General features: G+C 44.9%; 2 protein-coding genes across 6 annotated transcripts in view; one reads left to right on the top strand and one right to left on the bottom strand.

Moving 5' to 3' along the window:
* Positions 1–17,651, bottom strand: part of LOC135366875 (uncharacterized) — a 147,308-nt gene that overhangs the window by 46,082 nt on the left and 83,575 nt on the right. The window lies entirely within an intron of this gene.
* LOC135366323 (uncharacterized) lies at positions 457–15,911 on the top strand. Its single transcript, XM_064598995.1, has 18 exons — positions 457–631; positions 2,031–2,113; positions 2,209–2,430; positions 2,871–3,133; positions 3,267–3,370; positions 3,499–3,622; positions 4,377–4,568; positions 4,702–4,824; positions 5,155–5,348; positions 7,543–7,826; positions 8,715–8,861; positions 10,170–10,370; positions 11,210–11,472; positions 12,819–12,922; positions 14,029–14,152; positions 14,223–14,411; positions 15,213–15,335; positions 15,408–15,911. The coding sequence occupies exons 2-18, from the start codon at positions 2,032–2,034 to the stop codon at positions 15,540–15,542; spliced, it is 2,874 nt and encodes a 957-aa protein (XP_064455065.1). The 5' UTR covers positions 457–631; position 2,031; the 3' UTR covers positions 15,543–15,911.

The raw sequence follows: 17,651 nt of genomic DNA, 5'->3' as shown, positions 1-17,651 counted from the left end.
GTCGAGAGTCGTTCATTGCACTTCGTGGATGTTTAGATTTTAGACAGGCAGACCCTGGCGGGATATAAAACGACGCATCTCTCGATTTTTCTTGCTCTTAGGCACCTTGACGCTTGTGCTGTGTTCGACCGTTGTGCGTTTCAGCCGCAGAGCAGTTCCTTTCCAGAGCGAGTACTCTTCGGCCGTCAATGTCTAATTTCTACGCACGGGAACTAAGAAGTTTAATAATTAGTTGAATAAGAAGTTTAACTGTAATAGAAGTTTCATCAGAAGTGTAACTAAGAAGGTGCCACAAGAAACGCGTTGTCTTCGCAAGGATATCCCTCCAGAAACGTACGACGGTTCCGCCGACTAAGGGAAACCATTTCACCTTTTTTTTTTCTTCTTTTTTTTTACGCGTCACGCGTTTATTTGCATTACTTCCTCGGGCAACCTTGAGGGGGCAACGTACGTGAGGAGACGAGGAGGCACGTGTGATGAGAAAACAGGCGTCCAGTCGAGGCCAACCATTTGCAGGAGGTGCAGTAGAGATGGCGCTTCCTGTTCAATAGCGATACAAGCGGAAGGAGCACACCGCGAGAGTAAGAGCAAAGAGCGTGAGAGCTGCAGAATTGTCTCACCATTATAACAAGTAAGTGGTCATTCAGGTTCCCGCGTGAGAGGAGGGTTCTACGGCCATATTACGCAGTTGGGAAAGTGCCGTATCATGTACGGGAAGGTCCCCACAAAAACGGGGTTTGTGCACATAACGAAATCTCAAATGTTGGAGTCTTTTGAGTTGTATACGTGACCCAAACACTGTATTCAAGTTACTCTGCCTTGAATACTTTTCCGAGCAGCTTGGTACCTTACAAATGTACTTATAAAAGAGTATGTTCATACTTTTTGGAAGTATTTCTTACTCCTTTCGTGAGTTACTCTTTTAAGATACTTAATTTGCTTTTAGGGGGGTAAAAAATCAGCCCAGCGAACCGGCCGGCCCCCGGCGGCTCTCGGCCTGACTTCCATTCACATTAATTTGTTTTTCGTTCTTCGATGATTGATTGACGATGATGAAAATGATTAACTCAATGTGTTTCTTGCTATGACACTTACATATGCATACACGGAGCGAGGAAGAGAACATCCACCAAGAAGGTGTCGCGCGACAAGAAGTGTGTCCATTCGAGTTGTATATATATATATATATATATATATATTTTAAGTACAAAATGGACGAGTGTCCATTTTGTTTTTATTTCTTTGACAGTAAATTTCACACATTGTAACTTGATAGAACCTTGAAAGCATTTAGAAGTGAACATTTAGTATCTTAGTAGCTTCAGTACTTTTCAAGGTTGAGTATTTAGTATCATACTCAGTTACTTTCTGTCTGGTACCACGTAACTTAGAGACACGGTGCAGCAGTTGAAGCAGAATCTCGTAAAATACTTTCTAGTGTATGTCCTCAGGACACCAATGACACAATTTTCGTCCCCAATCACGCTCAGTCTTTCTTAGAACATAAAATTTGAAAATGGCGGGCAACACTGCGCCGAAGTAGGCACCAATGCTCGTGAAGTACGGCGGCGAAGCTGCTTTGCATCGCACAACACTGGGTCTAACACGGCGCGGCACCTGCAGCACCGCCTGGAAACCAAAATTGCAACACAAAAAAGGAAGCATACATGAGCTCCAATGTTGCCTGCTAAAATGAGGGTTGTTTCACACCAGGCGTCGCACCTCGAGCGATTTTATCGCAATTTCGACAACAAATTTAAAAGAAAATTGGAGCGACATATCACGAGTGTGTTATGTTGTGAGGACTTAAGTTAAGCATAGCAGCAGCGCGCAAAAGTGTTCACCATAAGTGTTGTCAACAACTTCACCTATTACCTCAATTCAGAACAGTATGTTGTGAGGCAGCATCTACAAGAAACAATCTCTTAAATTAACAGCAAACACGTTAGCTGCTTGTTTGATGCTCTACGGCACCTTTTAACTTCTTCGATCATCTTGTACTAGTCCGCTCCTCACTTCATTTGTTTTAGGATGATGGAGTCCACAGGGAAACGTGTGCTGTTCATCGCAGTCTCTAGCCTGTGCTTAGGGGTATGCTACTGCGTCAGAGGAGGTAAGTTGAAACAGTGCTATGACGCGAAGAACGTCATGGATCTTTCATGGTTTTCTGAGTACCAAGAAGCTCGAACGGCGACTCCATCTCTGCAGGTACGGACGCTATCCAGGGTATCGCAGTTCCTCGCAACAAATTCATCGTGCCAGTGGTGTGTTATTACTACGGCTGGGCCATTTCCAGGCCAAGGCCTATGAACTACAAGGTTGAAGATGTCCCTCTGGACATGTGTACATACGTCGTTTTAGCATTCGCGGGAATAGACAGGAACACGTGGGGGTTGAAGAGCATCATACCCACCTACCGAAGGAATGAAAGTAAGTCGACTGTTTTGTGCGTGCACTCATGCTCGATTATTCGGAGTTTAGCACAGCTTGGTCACACCATTATCTGCGTGTACACTTTCTTTATGTGTATGACAGCTCTTAGTACAAGTGTGGTGTGGTCCATGCTGTGACAGCTCTTAGACACGAGGCGTAAACTTTGCAGCTAGATTTAACCGCGGTGAAATCCAAGACGCATGTGACATAAATCATGTGACGCTATGGCGGACTCCATGCACAAGCTGCAGCTAGAAATTACAATATCCTGGAAGTCTGATTGAGTGCTACAATACCGAGGACTCGAACACAAAATGGTAGAGGTCTCTACTGTCGTGGGACAAGACATACACGATGGCCTCGGCCTTTTCCTTTGGCCAGGGATGTTGCTGCGTGGGTTGAAACACAACTGACTTATTGCACTCCCCGTGTTTTAGCCCTCTACAAGAACTTTACAAATCTGAAGACAAAACACCTGTACCTGCGAACCATGCTGGCTGTCGGCGGCTGGGAAACAGACGGAAAGCTCTTCTCCGAGATGGCGAGCGACCCGAACAGGAGGGCGGCATTCGTACAGAGTGCGCTAAACTGGATGCTGGACTATGAGTTTGATGGACTAGAAGTCATCTGGATGTACCCTGGCTACGAGCCCCGCGGTGGCTCGGGAGTGGACAAAGAAAATTTCGTGCAACTCATGAAGGTACTATACTGTCCGTTTTGCAGTCACTACATATGCTTGGAGCAGCAATGGATTTATCGTGAAGTCAACGAGCTTTTGATGCTTTTGATGGGCACCTCCCACAAGGCTGTAATAGCGGTAATTCTTTGCATAGGAACTGAAGAAAGCGTTTAAACCACACCCGCTGTTCCTCACTGCTGCAGTTCCCCTGGAGAAGTCGTACGTGGAGCAAGGCTATGACATACCACGTCTTGCAGAGTAAGCAATTTCACATTGAATAGCCCACAAACAGAAATTACACAAATGCGGTGATGGATGCGTATTTAGACGCCTCTTTGCTTTGTTGTTACAATATAACAACTAGCTCTTCACCTCCGCATTTTCAGGAACATTGACTGGTTCAACGTGCTCGCCTTTGATTTGCGTGGAACGTGGAACCGATTCACAGACGTCCACGGCATCCTGTACAAGAGAGAAGGCGACAGAAAGTACTTCCAAGAACTAACCATTGTAGGTACAACAGAAGATTTAGAATTGCGGCGATGTGCAAACAGCGAACATAAAAGTAGGGTGCAAGCGAGTCGGTGATACGACGAACAAGGGGCAACAGGACAAGTCTCAAGACTTTTACTGTTGCTTCTTGTTCGTCGTTGTCTTCCCTCAATCTCAAGGAATATCATCATTTCCAGTGAAGACAGTAATGCGTCGCCAAGGGCGCGAATACATATAGTGTATTACATTCGCGTAAAAATAAACCAGAAACACGGAGGACTGTACTATTCCACGGCAGACCTTTGGAATCGCACTTGCTAGGGTAAACAGCATACGCATTTCGTAAGATTTTTAATTGGTACACGAGCACTAACGGTACTCTTCACAGAATTGATGTTGACGAAGTGTCCCTTCACAGCAATGAACTGCGTGAAGCAAGACTTTATAATATGATTGACAAGACCACGTTCAGACACATTCAACTTCCGGGCATCTAGTAGTAGTAGTAAGTCACCGGACATACATACCCCAAAGGAAAGAAGAAGTGAGACACCAGAAGAAAACGTGTGAGGGGAGGGGATATGTTTGTTGAAAACATGAGGTGGAATAAAGTGCATATGGGAACGGTAAGAGAAAAAAAAGAAGAGAGTCTTACCCGCCATGGGACCGGATATGTGTTACTTTGATGTGTTACACGTCTCCATTGTTGGCACAGACACTGAAGGGAACGATGTCGAGAAATTACCTCCTAGCCGTAATTATATTCCCCCAGGAAGAAGGAATGAAGCGGTTGGCTCGACTGGGAGCTCCGAAACAAAAGCTCATGCTGGGAATCGCCTTCTTCGGACGCTCTTACGTCTTGAGAGACCCGAACAGACATGGCATCAGGGCACCAATAAAGACGAATGTCAAGGCCCAAGCGGGACCATTCGTCAGATCTGATGAGGTCATCGGGTACTACGAAGTAAGCTATTACAGTTAAGCTCCTATACTTCAAACTGGAAGACATAGGAGGACAATACCAGTATTCAAATATCGCACTTATTCCCAGTCGGCAAGGTCGCGAGACAAATTATGTGTGTTGAATTCTCTGGCAGATTTGTCCTCACGTCAATTCCGGAGCTTGGCACCGTGTGTTTGACGAAGAGGCGAAGTGTCCGTATGTGTACCACGACGACCAGTGGATAGGCTACGAAGACGGAGAAAGCGTCGGGCACAAGGTAAGATATCCCTCCATTGAGTGCGCGAATATGTGGTTCTTTAACTATGCTATACCTCCTGTGGCTGCTATCTTTACGTGTAGGAAGGGAGTTGCCTCAGGACAGAAGCCGCCGATATTTCGAACAGAGACTGTTCTTCTTCTGGGCGCCCAGAAGAAGAACAGTCTCTGTTCGAAATATCGGCGGCTTCTGTCCTGAGGCAACTCCCTTCCTACATCTCTACCGGTTCGCTGGATTTCTACCCATCTATCTTTACGTGTAGTATGACAAATTGTTAATTCAAAGGGAGCTGTCTCCTTCAACGCTGTCCGTTTATGTTTGCCCACATAGATGGACTTCATCATTCGAGAAGGCTACAGAGGAGTGATGGTGTTCAACAACGACCTGGACGACTTTAAGGGTGTCTGTGGCCCAAAGGATCCGCTTATGACTGTCATATTCAACAAGGTCGGAGAACAGGAAGTGGAACGCCAGAAAGCCGAGCGAATGCTGCAATTAGGATTGAACACTTCAGAACCCTACACGCAATAAATTATTCTTCATATTTAAACGTTCAAACGTTTATTTATTTATTTATTTATTTATTCAAACGTTATTTAAACGTTTTAAACAATTTGACGCCGTTCTTGGTTCTTATACAATTGATGGCCCTAGCTGACTCGAACGAACCCAGACTTGTACAGGAACTTGAGTAGAGTATTTCTATTACGTATCTTGAATGCTTTTGCGAGTAACTGGGCATCTTGTAAATGCCTTCAATTGGGAGTATTTAGTAATCTAGCTTCGATACTTTTTTCTTACGCTTGTACTCATTTGCGTGACGAGTAGGTCGGGCGAAATATTCTCTTTTGTATTTTTTTTTAAGTTCTGTGTTAGCGCCGCGAAGCAGCTGTGGCTGTGAGTGCCGTACAGACGTGTACCGATGGATGGAGAGAGGACCTGCTGACGGGGAAGGCTATCGGTTAGTAATTTTGAAAAAAGAAAAATACTGCGAGCTAATAAACTTTTTGGCAACGCCATTTTCGACTTCAAATCTCTCAACTGTGACACCAAATTATATTGAAATAACGAGTTACTTTTATATTAGTACATAATACTGTATCTTAAATATTATTCTCAAGATTTTTACATATTATACTCTATATAATATATTTAGTAGTAGAGTACTAAGATATTTAGTACCCTACTCCGTCATTTTTGCCTCCGCTGCTTTTAAGTTCAGTAAGTGAACTAAGTGAACTTAAATACTTTTTGTGAGTATCTTGTACAAGCTTGCACGAACCCCTGCAATGCCGAAAGAGAGCACTCCCAGCGCAAACCACTCAGCCGCGCGAGTTGGTGACGCACCAGTTGAGATTCTTTAAACACTTTCCGCGAGCTCCGGGAAAGACGCGAATCGGCACTAGAGATGCGAAGCCTAAAGAAAAAACCCAAAGTTCTTTTCCAAAGCAAAAAAACAAAAAAAAACAAGTTCTTTTCCTCGTCTACCGAAAAATAGCTTAAAATTTCCAGGTGACAAAATTCAAACGTGTAAATTTTCGTGCCTTTGATGCGTCCCAACCCGTCAACAGTGTCTTATGTGCCTCTAATCCGCCGACAACCGGCTGCTCCAAGCGATCGCTATCAGTTCACATAATGTCGGAGTTCTTGTCGAAGTGGGCGGGTTGTTCCAATTATCTACCGCTGAGTAGACAGCAGTCTCATGGGATGCTCTGATCTGCATTTATGCCTAGAGGGTGAACACTACTAAAGTTTCTAGCTCATTGTATGCTATGGCTTGGCTGGCAATGCTTCGACTCAGCAGTAACCGCGCTTGTTTCCATTCTTTTGCAATTTTTCGGGGGAAAAAACGAAATAATCCTTTTTTTTTTTGCGATTCAAAATTTCCGGAAATTTGAATCTCTAAATTCGGGGCCAATCAGCGTGTCCCGCGAGAGAGAGTGCTGGAAAGGAAGTGCAGGCGGCGCGTACAGGAAACATAGCGGACGCGTAACCTTGTCTACGAAATTATAATCAAGGCTCTAAAGCAGCACTAAATGATGTACGACAGCAAAGACAAGGGAAACAGAAACGTAAATATGAAGGCCGCCGCATAACAGCTGCTGAGAGAATATGTTGAAGAACGTGTGTCGGATGTGTGGAGACAAATGTGGAATGCATGTCATGTGCTGTCCGCAGCGGGCATCGCTTTTTAAGTCGCTGAACAAAATATAATAAACACGTATTTTGCAGCTCTTATCTTGATTTATTACAACGACATTTTCATATTACAGGCAGAGCAATTTTTGAAGAGTCCCATAATATAGATATCGGAAATGTGAAAGCTGCTCGACGAAAGGAAGCCCGTTACAAGTTAGGTTACTGAGTAAAACATGTAACTAAGTTACCAAAAAAATGAACTGAACACAACTTAGTTTTTGATATTTGTGTGATTACTTCAGAGACTGGTGCCACAATGGGTGGGGCAACACAATAATAAAAATCACAATTTTCGTAATAATGAAAATCATAGTTGAAAACTATGAATACGAAAAAAAAAATCAGAGCCAATCTTCAGTATTATCAAACCAGCGGTACTTTTACGTACTTCCTCAATTTTGCGTTTGATGATTTCGGTGTCCTAATAGACACTTCGTCAGGGGAGCACAAAGCAGGCATCGGAATTCTAGGTTGGATGGGTCTGGTCTTGTTTTTTGTGGACAAGAACTGAATGAGCAGGAACTTGGAATTTACCCCAAAGTTGCAAGATTACCCAAAACAGGAACAAGTTCCACAAGAACTCCAAAGTAACAAGTTGCGTTACAATATAAGTTACAGTGGAGAGCTGCTTGCAGCTAATATACCCCCAACATTGATAAACATAAAGCCCATGGTTGCTCCTCCCAACGACGAGCTGGATCCACTGCGACGAGATATCGAGGAAAGGAGAAATCCTCCTCGCCAGGTGCTGTCCAGGGACGTTTTGTGTACCTCGAAAAACAGCGCAGTTTCATTTAACCTACGTAGGGCTAACATCTTCAAGCTAAGACTTTTCGTCTCATCTTCGCTGTCATATTGATCCAAATTTCGAACTTGCGGCGCAACTGGAGTTGGCCTACAAGCAGAGAAATCGCAACGTAAAATTCAAGGTCCGACGAACATACACGTGTCGACCCTGTAAATAATCTATTGTGCAAGGGAAAAGAATCCGACGCAGTCTCTTGGTTCAACGGAGTGGCTCCCGTCAAGGTAAGGGAGAAATACCTCTCGTTAGACGTACTACAAGTATTTTTTTCATTTATTTCAGCGGATGCAGCTGTGCCATTCTCCGTCGCGCCATACTTCAGTCTGTGAGTATGGACACCATACGTTGCTCCTTTTCAGCTATGCTAGAATGTTAAAGTCAGGGAATTTCCCACACACACCCCTTTATGTTCCCACAAAATCTTACCACAACCTAATCCAAGATGAAATATTTATTCCACAAGAAGCACGATATAGGTATGGGAAAGGAGTTTCACCAAAAAAACGGCGTAAGATTGACGGACTGCTGGCTGATACAAACTGGTCACGGAATGTCTCGCCGGCCTCCAGACCAACACGTGTTAGCCAGCCGTCGGTCATTCTGGCGCCTTCTTTGGTGTATCTCCTTTCCCATACCTAATAGGGGCCTCTCGTGGAACAAGTGTTTCATGTTGCTGATTTGGATGCGTCCCTTTCGTGTCTTCTGCTTATACTCCGGAACATGTTGCCTACCGGTTCACTACACCAGCTCACTTGCCTCTTACATCTTTGCCCAATAGTTAAAGTCTCTTTGACAGCATGCAGGAGACCGGTGTGGCCGTTTACGTGAAATCATTTTCTCTGAAATGGGGCTTGAGTGTGTCTCTTTTTTTCAAACGTTCTTTCAGAACCTTCTTTCGAAATCGATACGAACCGTGCCAGCTACCGTTGCCAGACAATGAGATCATCGCACGTTCTGTCGAAGCAACACTTCAAAGTCATGTGGCCATTCTACGCCTTCCTGTGTGCCCAATTAATACAGCCGTTACTAGCAGGTAAGGCTGTCACTTGTGATCAAGAACATCTTCCGTGTTTATTCCAAACGTCATTGTACTGTAGTACAGTGAGAGCAGGTTTTCCCTTCCCTAATCATTTCTGGAAACAACGAAAACGCAAGCTCGAGGAAAGAGCCGTTCTTTCAACAGAATTCGCACTGCCAGATACAGGGCTGCCTATATTTTCAGACAGGTACAGCCCCGATCCCCATAGGTTCGGCACCCACTATGCGCAATCCCAGCACGTTCAGGCCGTCGTTCAGGCTGTTCATGCAACACCTACCTTTTTATACGCCCGTTTTATACCCACGCCACACGACCTAGCTATAGGCGTGTTCAATTTAAGAAAGACACGAAATCTAGTCCATCAGCTCTTAAAATATTACTACGCCACAGAGACCAAGATCTTATAGATAACGGAGAATGCCTCTGCACTCTTTGAATTTGTTGTCAAGTCGAGCACTTGATCCTGCACTCTTCATGCTTTATCTACTTTATCGCGAAGATTGCAGGATCAAAGGTTCGAATATTGGTTGATGACGCGTGACCCCCAGTTCTGTTCTTCACTCCTTCTTCACGTAACGACCAACGACGAGAATGAATGAATGACGAATGAGTTAACGACGAGAACAGGGCCCCTGAACGGTATGACCAAAACGGCCTGCGTATGAATCCTAAAAGCATGGACAAACATCCTAATCATCCTAAACATCCAATGAATCCTAAAAACACGGACAGACAAAACACAGACGATGCACGTCAGTGCATCGTCTGTGTTTTGTCTGTCCGTGTCTCCTGCACTGGGGTTTTATCGCTTTTAGAATGTACCACCAAACAGCCCGGTTTTTATCGCTTTTTCTCCGTATGAAACCTCTTCCCATACCATACGCCGGGGAATGGACGGACAAGTCTGTTAAGACGTGCAGGTAGTGGAGGTGACTACTGGAAAAAAAAGTTTCGAGCCCCGAATTGTTCTACAGTTCTCTCCCCAGACAGAACGTGGCTCCTGAGCGATAATAAACCTGATATAAGGTATTGTTACATGTTGGAGAAGATATTGTTACATTTGTAGACGCCGGCTCTGTCGTTGAGCAAATTTGTTTGTACCTTGTACGTCTGCCGGACGTACATTTGGCAACGTGTCGAGACCGCTTACCCGATGCAGTGTCTCGTCCAACAACAATAAATCATGGAAAAGTCATGATGACAAGCGATGCTTTCTCGTGGTAGCCACAGGACCTTACCCCAGCAGTTTCGCGTTTAATACAAGTTCCATGCGGTGCAGAACAACTTGAGATTTTGTTTCAGAAAATACGTTCATAAGCAGAGGTGGAATACCTGTCGTCTGCTATTACAACGGCTTGGCCACGAAGAGGTGGAGCCCCATGAACTACAACATCGAAGACATTCCAGGTGATCTGTGCACGCACGTCAACCTGGCGTACGTCGGGATTGACCAGGATAAGTCAGACATAAAATCGCTAATCCCATCGTACAGGAATATCACAGGTAAGTTCAATGCACGAAAACGTCACTGGTGACGTTACCGAATGGACCATTTCCAATACGCCCCCTACCGGGGGAATGTCGAACGTCCGCAGTTGTCATGTTTTCCTTGTATTTGTAACGGTAACTTAATTACTTAGAAGTAATTTGTAAACGACTTGGAGTTACTTTTGGGATTACTTGCGTGCCATTTGTGATTTATGCTCATTTTATATCTCTCGTCGTTTTCACGATGTCTGCAGTTTTTTACTCGTATGTTTTGTTATAAATTAAGAAATACCATTTTTTACCGTTTTAATGTGACATTTCTGTGACATTCACTAAACTTCTGTGATGCTTTTGTAGTCTAAGTTCCGGCATGTTGTTACGCTTCTGCTCAGCCTCGACTTGCAGTAAAGTTGTACATCGGCATTGTATACTGAAACACAGTTTCTCAAGTACTTTCCAGGTTAACTGTGATCGTAATTAATAATATACGATTATGATTCTGTAATTGTAGCTGTTTAACTTTAAACTGCTTTGACTACTGATTTAACTACTTTGACGAGCATTTAGTTGTAGTTGTAATTGTAATAAATTTATTAGTAATGTATTATTAGCGAAAAGTTGTGTTGTAATCAATTACTTCGCACGTCTCAACGCCGCTCGTAGCCACGCGTGCTTCGCGGCGCTAAGACGGAATAAAAGAGCATTGCCGCCGCCAGCACGTGAGAGCGCACGTGCATATTGATTGATTGATTGATTTTAAAAGAAAAAAATGCACGTGCATATATGTGCTCGGAAATGATCCGTTGCACTTTGCATGAAACAAATAACCAAATTCGTCGCCCGCTTATTTCCAGAACTCTACAAAGAATTCAGCGCCTTAAAGAACAGGTTTCTCATACTGGAGACCATGATTTCTATTGGAGGATGGGACCATGGAGGTGGACCTTTTTCATTCGTGGCAGCCAATGAGAGTCGCAGGCAGACATTCGCCAACAATGTCCTCAAGTTTCTTCAGGAGTACAAGTTAAACGGCGTCGACCTTGACTGGCGTTTCCCGGTCAAAGAGTCACGTGGAGGAAATCCAGAAGACAGGGATAACTATGTCCAACTACTTCGGGTGAGCACACAGCGCGCTTCCGTTGTAGCAGGTTCTTTCAGTTTATTGAATGACCTTCAGGTGTAAAGAATGAAAAGGAGAGAAAAAACTGAAGTTGATCGTCAGTGCTTTTGCCGTGCCTCCCTTTTTCGGTGCTTGTGCGGTCGAATACTGCAAGCGCGCCAGCGTCGAAAGCCATGGTCGCGTTGTGAGGTTGTGAGTGCAAGGTTATTCAACTCCTCACAAGAATGGGTGACACGTGCAATTTGTATCGTGTTACCAATAATCGATACAGCCAAATCATTTGGATATAAATAATATATACAGTTTCCTGCAAAGAACGTATCACGACAAAACGTTTGCAGAGGACTAACTTTACGTACGAAGAATAGATGCGACCGTATGCGATAATCGCTTGCGAAAAAGACAGACAATGTGCATGGCGATAAATTAAACTGTGGATTCTTTCGCTCGTCAGTTACGAACGACGCAACGTAATAATTCCGTTCGTTCCTTTTATGTTGGTGTAAAAGTAGAGGAGAAATTTTTGCACTGCAGTGCAACTTTAAATCGTGTGGGTTCGTGATGCCTGCAGGGATGGACGTACTACACGCAGTGGTGGATCCAGGGAAGCATCTCGGGGGGGGGGGGGGGGGGGCGAAAAGTAGTGTGAGGTTTTGTCGGGAAAATGTGCGTCAGAAGGCGGACGTCCCTGGATCCGCCCCCACGTCATGGGCAGCACAGGCAGTATGGCAAGTACAGCCTGTGCCTCTTCCTTTGTCCTCGGGCGGCCTTGGTCGCTCTTCTTTCAGCCTCCTTCATTTTCAAGTGCACCGCGTTACTGTCGTCTCGATGGTTATATCTGGGGAAATATGCAGGACGGGTACCATGCACCATTGCAACAGTGCAGCAATATTTCCTCTGCTCTCGAAGGATGCAGGAAGAGGTATTGCCCATTGCTCGGTTGCTTCTCCTTCATACACCATTCCCGTGCAGTGAAAGCACGCTTTACAGGAGACCGTCATGGACGGACCTACACTTTGTCTAACTCCGAGTGATAGCGGTATTGTTCTGTGCAATGGTTGGCCTCTGCCGTGCTATGTGGTGAATTTCTGTTTTGTGGTGAAGCCGATCCCGTCACCACCACACTCTTAAAAATGAACTTCACCGCATAGAACGCTTTTAGCCAACCATTATCTCGAATTATATCGTTACCTGACGTGCTGACAACGGGAGGCGTACGCCTTTTTTGTGACACTTATGCTGCTTGTAAGTGTCACAAAAAAAGGTGTTCGCCTCGCTGTAGTTGAAACAAGTAACGTGCCTCAGAGAGAACCCCTGTATCTTGATGTGCTTCTCACTCGCAGGTTTTTCACAATACTCTTCGTACCAAGGGGTACACGGTTACAGCAACTGTGCCGATCACTCCTTACTACCTCGATGACGGGTACGACATTGGGGAAATGGTGAAGTACGTCTGTCATATTCTTACGTCAGACTAATCCCATTACACATACATTCGTGTTCATGATAAAGTGGAGAATTTCTTCCACTCCGTAGAAACCAGAACCAGCTTCCAAATTCCTTTCTGTTACATTACGAAAAATGAAAAACCGCTCTTTCCTCTTCATTGTCAATACCTTACCACACACATAGCAGGAGTCAAAACGACGAGCAATACCGTAGCTTGTCAATGCCCTTTTTGTACCGTCTTCCCCAGCCATCGGCCAGCGGTATAATGCTTTTAAACTAATTCTAATCATATTAAGCAATGCGTAAACTAAGTAACGCATGTTTAGTAGGAGTGTATCGACAGAAATGCATGTTATGCCTCAAAACCGTTAGAACCTAGCAAATTAAACCTCGTAATACACAAAACCACCCCACGGTTACCAGGCGGTAAAGACAATTGAAAATGCTAGTTGGTAACTGCTGAAACGTCGCCATGCTAGTACTGGACAACTGTTTCGGCCTTATTGGGCCATCGTCAGCAGTACGCAGGCAGGCAACGTTTGAGCGGATGGCGTCAGAAGGTCACGTAGCACGTGATTCCTCCCGTCAGGGTGTGCAAGTTACCACTGAAATCCCAGTGCAAAGCCAGTGAAGTATGTAACAGTATGAAGTATGTACATTGAAAATGCTAGGTGGTCAGCGTTCTTTCTTTTTTATTTTTAGTTTCCACGATTTGTCCACAAAGAACTGGACTAATTGACAATTAAGCGTATAATATACGCTACCCAACGTATAGTTAGCTCCTAAACACTCTTTTTTTATATTGATTTTGTCATCATTACACACAGTGGCGTGGGCCAGAAAAATGTTTCGGGAGGGGGGAGGGGTACTATGGCAACTGCATGGGGGAGGAGGATAATCCCTCGTTTCCCTCTGCGAAATGCACTACCAAAGTACGATTTCGAAAAGGGGTTGAATCCCCTAAACCTTCCACTGGCTACGCCACACACACACACACACACACACACACACACACACACACACACACACACACACACACACACACACACCGTACTTTATTTTCGGATACCACGTACCCATACGCATTTCTCGCTACTTTTCCAGGTATATCGATTGGTTCAATGTACTTGGATTTAACCTTAGAAGCAGAGCGGACGGAAGAGCAGACGTCCACAGCCCACTGCACAGAAAATCAACGGACACCGCTGCTTTAGAAAAGTTGAATGTAGTGAGTGTCGTGGGCTGAAACTGTGATAACGGCGCTATATACTCTAATGCCGTTCGTTGATTAACCTTAGGAAGATGGACTCAAGCGGCTAGAAGAGCTCGGAGCCCCAAGAAAGAAACTCGTTGTTGGCATTCCTTTCTTCGGACGGAGCTTTGTGCTCGCTGATGCAGGGAATCATGGAGTGGGAGCTCCAACTACTCAGGCACCGGCAGCTCAGGGACCTTTTCTCGACAGCGATGAAATCCAGGCCTACTTTGAGGTAAACATCAACATAACGCGCAAGAAACAATGTAAAAGAGTACTCAGAGTGTAACGCAAAGCATACTGAGACGGTAGCTCGTGCAATAACAAGAAGCGCAGCGCCAGGTGATGGCATAGGAATATGTTACGCGCACTGCAAGAAAAATAGGAATAATCTTAGTCCCTTTTGAGGCAAGATGCATTTTCACAAACCACCTTTTCGGACTAAATGCATGGGAGTTTAGGCGGATGTTAAAGGAGGACTAAAATGCAAAAACAACTTGTTCTCAGAGGAAAGCCCGTGTTTCAACAATCACCATGCATTTTTTTTTTTTTTACTTCAAGGGCCCTTACGGGCAAAAAATATTGTACTTGGCGCTAACGTTCGTCACGATAACGCATTCTGCCGCATTCTTTTTGCAACGTTTCACTTTCACTTGTTCCTGTGCTATGTAGTGCTTCTCTGAGCCAACCCGTGGCGGATATTCGCCTGGGGCGGGCCAATAGTGAAGCGCATCCCCTCCTCCTCCCCGCTTTCCGGGAGCACGGTCTAAAATATGTTTCAACAACACCACCCCCGAAAAAGGTTCCATTCCGAGCTCTGGGACAGCTTTGGTACTTCAAAAAATGCTTGGGTTTGTGACATTAAGGCTACTTCTGCGGCTACTAGTCTGTTATGTATGGCTACTTTTGGCTACTTTTCGGCACCCGGATGACTACATTGCGTCAGCGAGTTGGCAACCCTGGTATCAGACGCTATGGGGCGGCCACGGGGGGTGCGACAGCCGTCCGCATCCGTGTATTTTTTTTTTTTTTTCAGATATGCGTAAACATTTTAGACGGAACATTCACAAGAGAGTTTGACAACGAAGGAAAGTGTCCCTACGTGTATTACGATGACCAGTGGATTGGGTACGAAGACGAAGAGAGCGTTGGAATTAAGGTGAGTGTGTCCAGGAAGCTGCATCCAGGATATTTGCGTTTCATAGCTTGACGCTTTCGAAATCTTTTACAGCTGGATTTTATCATAAAGGAGAAGTATGCTGGCGTGATGGTATTCAATAATGACATGGATGACTTCAGAGGGGTGTGCGGAGTGAATAATCCCCTACTCAAAGTGATCTTCGAAAAGCTTGCGGATGCACCGTGATATGAACAAGACTGCCATGCCATGACACGCTTTATGCGGCTACCAAAATGCAGGAAATGATGCTCTCTGCGTTCGTAGACACCGAAATTGCTTGCGCGCGCATTAGTACCGCGCATGTAACAACAACAACAACAAATTTATTTTATGATGAAGAATGGGGACTTTCATCGTTACTACGTCCCATCACTTGAACATACGTGTATTCATTCGTACACGAGCGTTCGTTTTATTTCATCTTTCCGTCACTGGGACTGAAGTAGCGAATCCTCGATGAGCGTCACCGGCTCCACTGTTGATAAATATATTTCCTTCACCTCCTCCTGCCAGTGTACTTTTGAGTGGTGAATAAAGCGACCTTGGTTTTCGGTATATCTCGACTCTCTAATGTGCGTTTAAGATCGTAGTCTGGCTTACGTATTTATTCATCAAACAAATTGACATTTTGGTGTGAACATGTGCTCTTGTATACGACTATTTGTGTTTTTTTGCGAGAGCAAGGCGTCAAGGCTCGATGCGACTCCTATTCCTATACTAAGCTGAGCCACTATTGAAACTCTACTAGCCACTCTACACTAGCTTGAAAACAGGAAATCTACTAGGAGCGGTGGTACCATTATTTACTTATTTATTTGGTGGGCAATTACATGACGGAGGGGCTAAGTCGTTTGGTTGTTATACATCAAGCACAGTTATCGAAAAACACTGAGAAATGTAAGATAGACAACTATAGTAATAAGGAAAAAATGGTTGATGATAAACAAGTTTATGATAACAAGTGCAAAACGCTGGTTCTAAAATGAGCTATGTCTCAGTTACATACAATGTTGTTTCATTCTTGTCAAACAACAACATTTTGATGACGATAATGATAGGGGAGTTTCATAGCCAGGAGAGATACCCTATCCCATTGCTGGCGGTAACGTGGTGAAATGGAATAATGAGACGTCTAACAGTGAAGATCGGAGTCCTACGGTGTCTAGAAAGTTCAGAAGTGCTTTCAGGCTAGCGCGTTTGTGTCCTGAATTGGGCCATGGACCCAACAATTTCAACATACTCAGAGGACGAGAGTTTAGTTGATTTAGGGACTGATTTAGTTGATTTAGAGTGATTGCAATAGAGAAGCATGGGTGCATCTTCAATATCACCGCAATGATGGCATCTTGGAGAGTCAACGTGTAGCAAAGCATCCGATGCAGCGTCTTAACGAGAGCTGCTTCATGGCATCCGGAAAGCGAGCGCCGGATCAACTCCCATAAGCATAGGTGGGGGGGTATGTCCGTTGTCCATTGGCCGGAATCCAGGGGTCCAACAAGGTGTCGGTGAATGGAAGGACGGTCTCCTCTCAGCAGCGCGATACTCGCTCGTCTCCTAGATGAGAGAGCTGCTTCTGCGGCGCTGTCAGCCTGTTCATTCCCCATGACATCACGATGTGCTGGAACCCACTGAAGAACCAGCCTGTGTCCTGCTTCGTAGACATGCTAGTAAGCCATTAACGCATCCGTCACCAGGGGTACGGACGAGCCTCGTATGCCTGTGTTCTCAATAGCCTGCAGTGCAGACCTCGAGCCAGTGCGCACTGTCCATACCCGTGGACTAAAATCAACTATGTACTGCAGAAGGAATGGATTGGAACAGAGTTCGTTCTGTAGATGTTGGTGAGGTTGTATGCGATAGGCGTCGCCCTTGCCCTATGCCTTCGGATGGTTTTGCAAAGGCCAATGCAGACTTGTCATTTCTGGAAGCGCCATCAGTGTATACCGCTGCAGAAGTGTAAAATCGGATTGAGTATCCCCTATCGCAAGGGAATATCCCAAAATAAAGCCGTTCTTGTTGTTACTGTTCCACCATCCAATGTATATGTGTGTGTGTGTGTGTGTGTGTGTGTGTGTGTGTGTGTGTGTGTGTCTGTGTGTGTGTGTCTGTGTGTGTCTGTGTGTGTGCGTGTGTGTGTGTTGGTTTACGACGTCATCTGCGAGAAACGGTCCCGTATATGGTGCCACAATGAAAAAACTCGAAATAAATGTTGTTCAATTATCCATGAAGAACGAAATCTTAGCGTGGGCAACACAGAAGGGACAGACAGTCCTGCTTCGCCCCTGGGATATCGAG

Source organism: Ornithodoros turicata, chromosome 8, assembly GCF_037126465.1.
Source record: "Ornithodoros turicata isolate Travis chromosome 8, ASM3712646v1, whole genome shotgun sequence".
NCBI lineage: Eukaryota > Metazoa > Arthropoda > Arachnida > Ixodida > Argasidae > Ornithodoros > Ornithodoros turicata.
The sequence above is the reverse complement of the archived record's forward strand: the minus strand, read 5'-3'. Positions and strand labels throughout refer to the sequence as shown.

Bases quoted from the DNA above. Each gene is read 5' to 3' on its own strand.
- LOC135366323 (XM_064598995.1), top strand. From the start codon at position 2,032: ATGATGGAGTCCACAGGGAAACGTGTGCTGTTCATCGCAGTCTCTAGC. The intron at 3,371-3,498 runs GTAAGCAATTTC...CCGCATTTTCAG, and splicing joins GACATACCACGTCTTGCAGA to GAACATTGACTGGTTCAACG. The intron at 14,412-15,212 runs GTAAACATCAAC...TTTTTTTTTCAG, and splicing joins AAATCCAGGCCTACTTTGAG to ATATGCGTAAACATTTTAGA.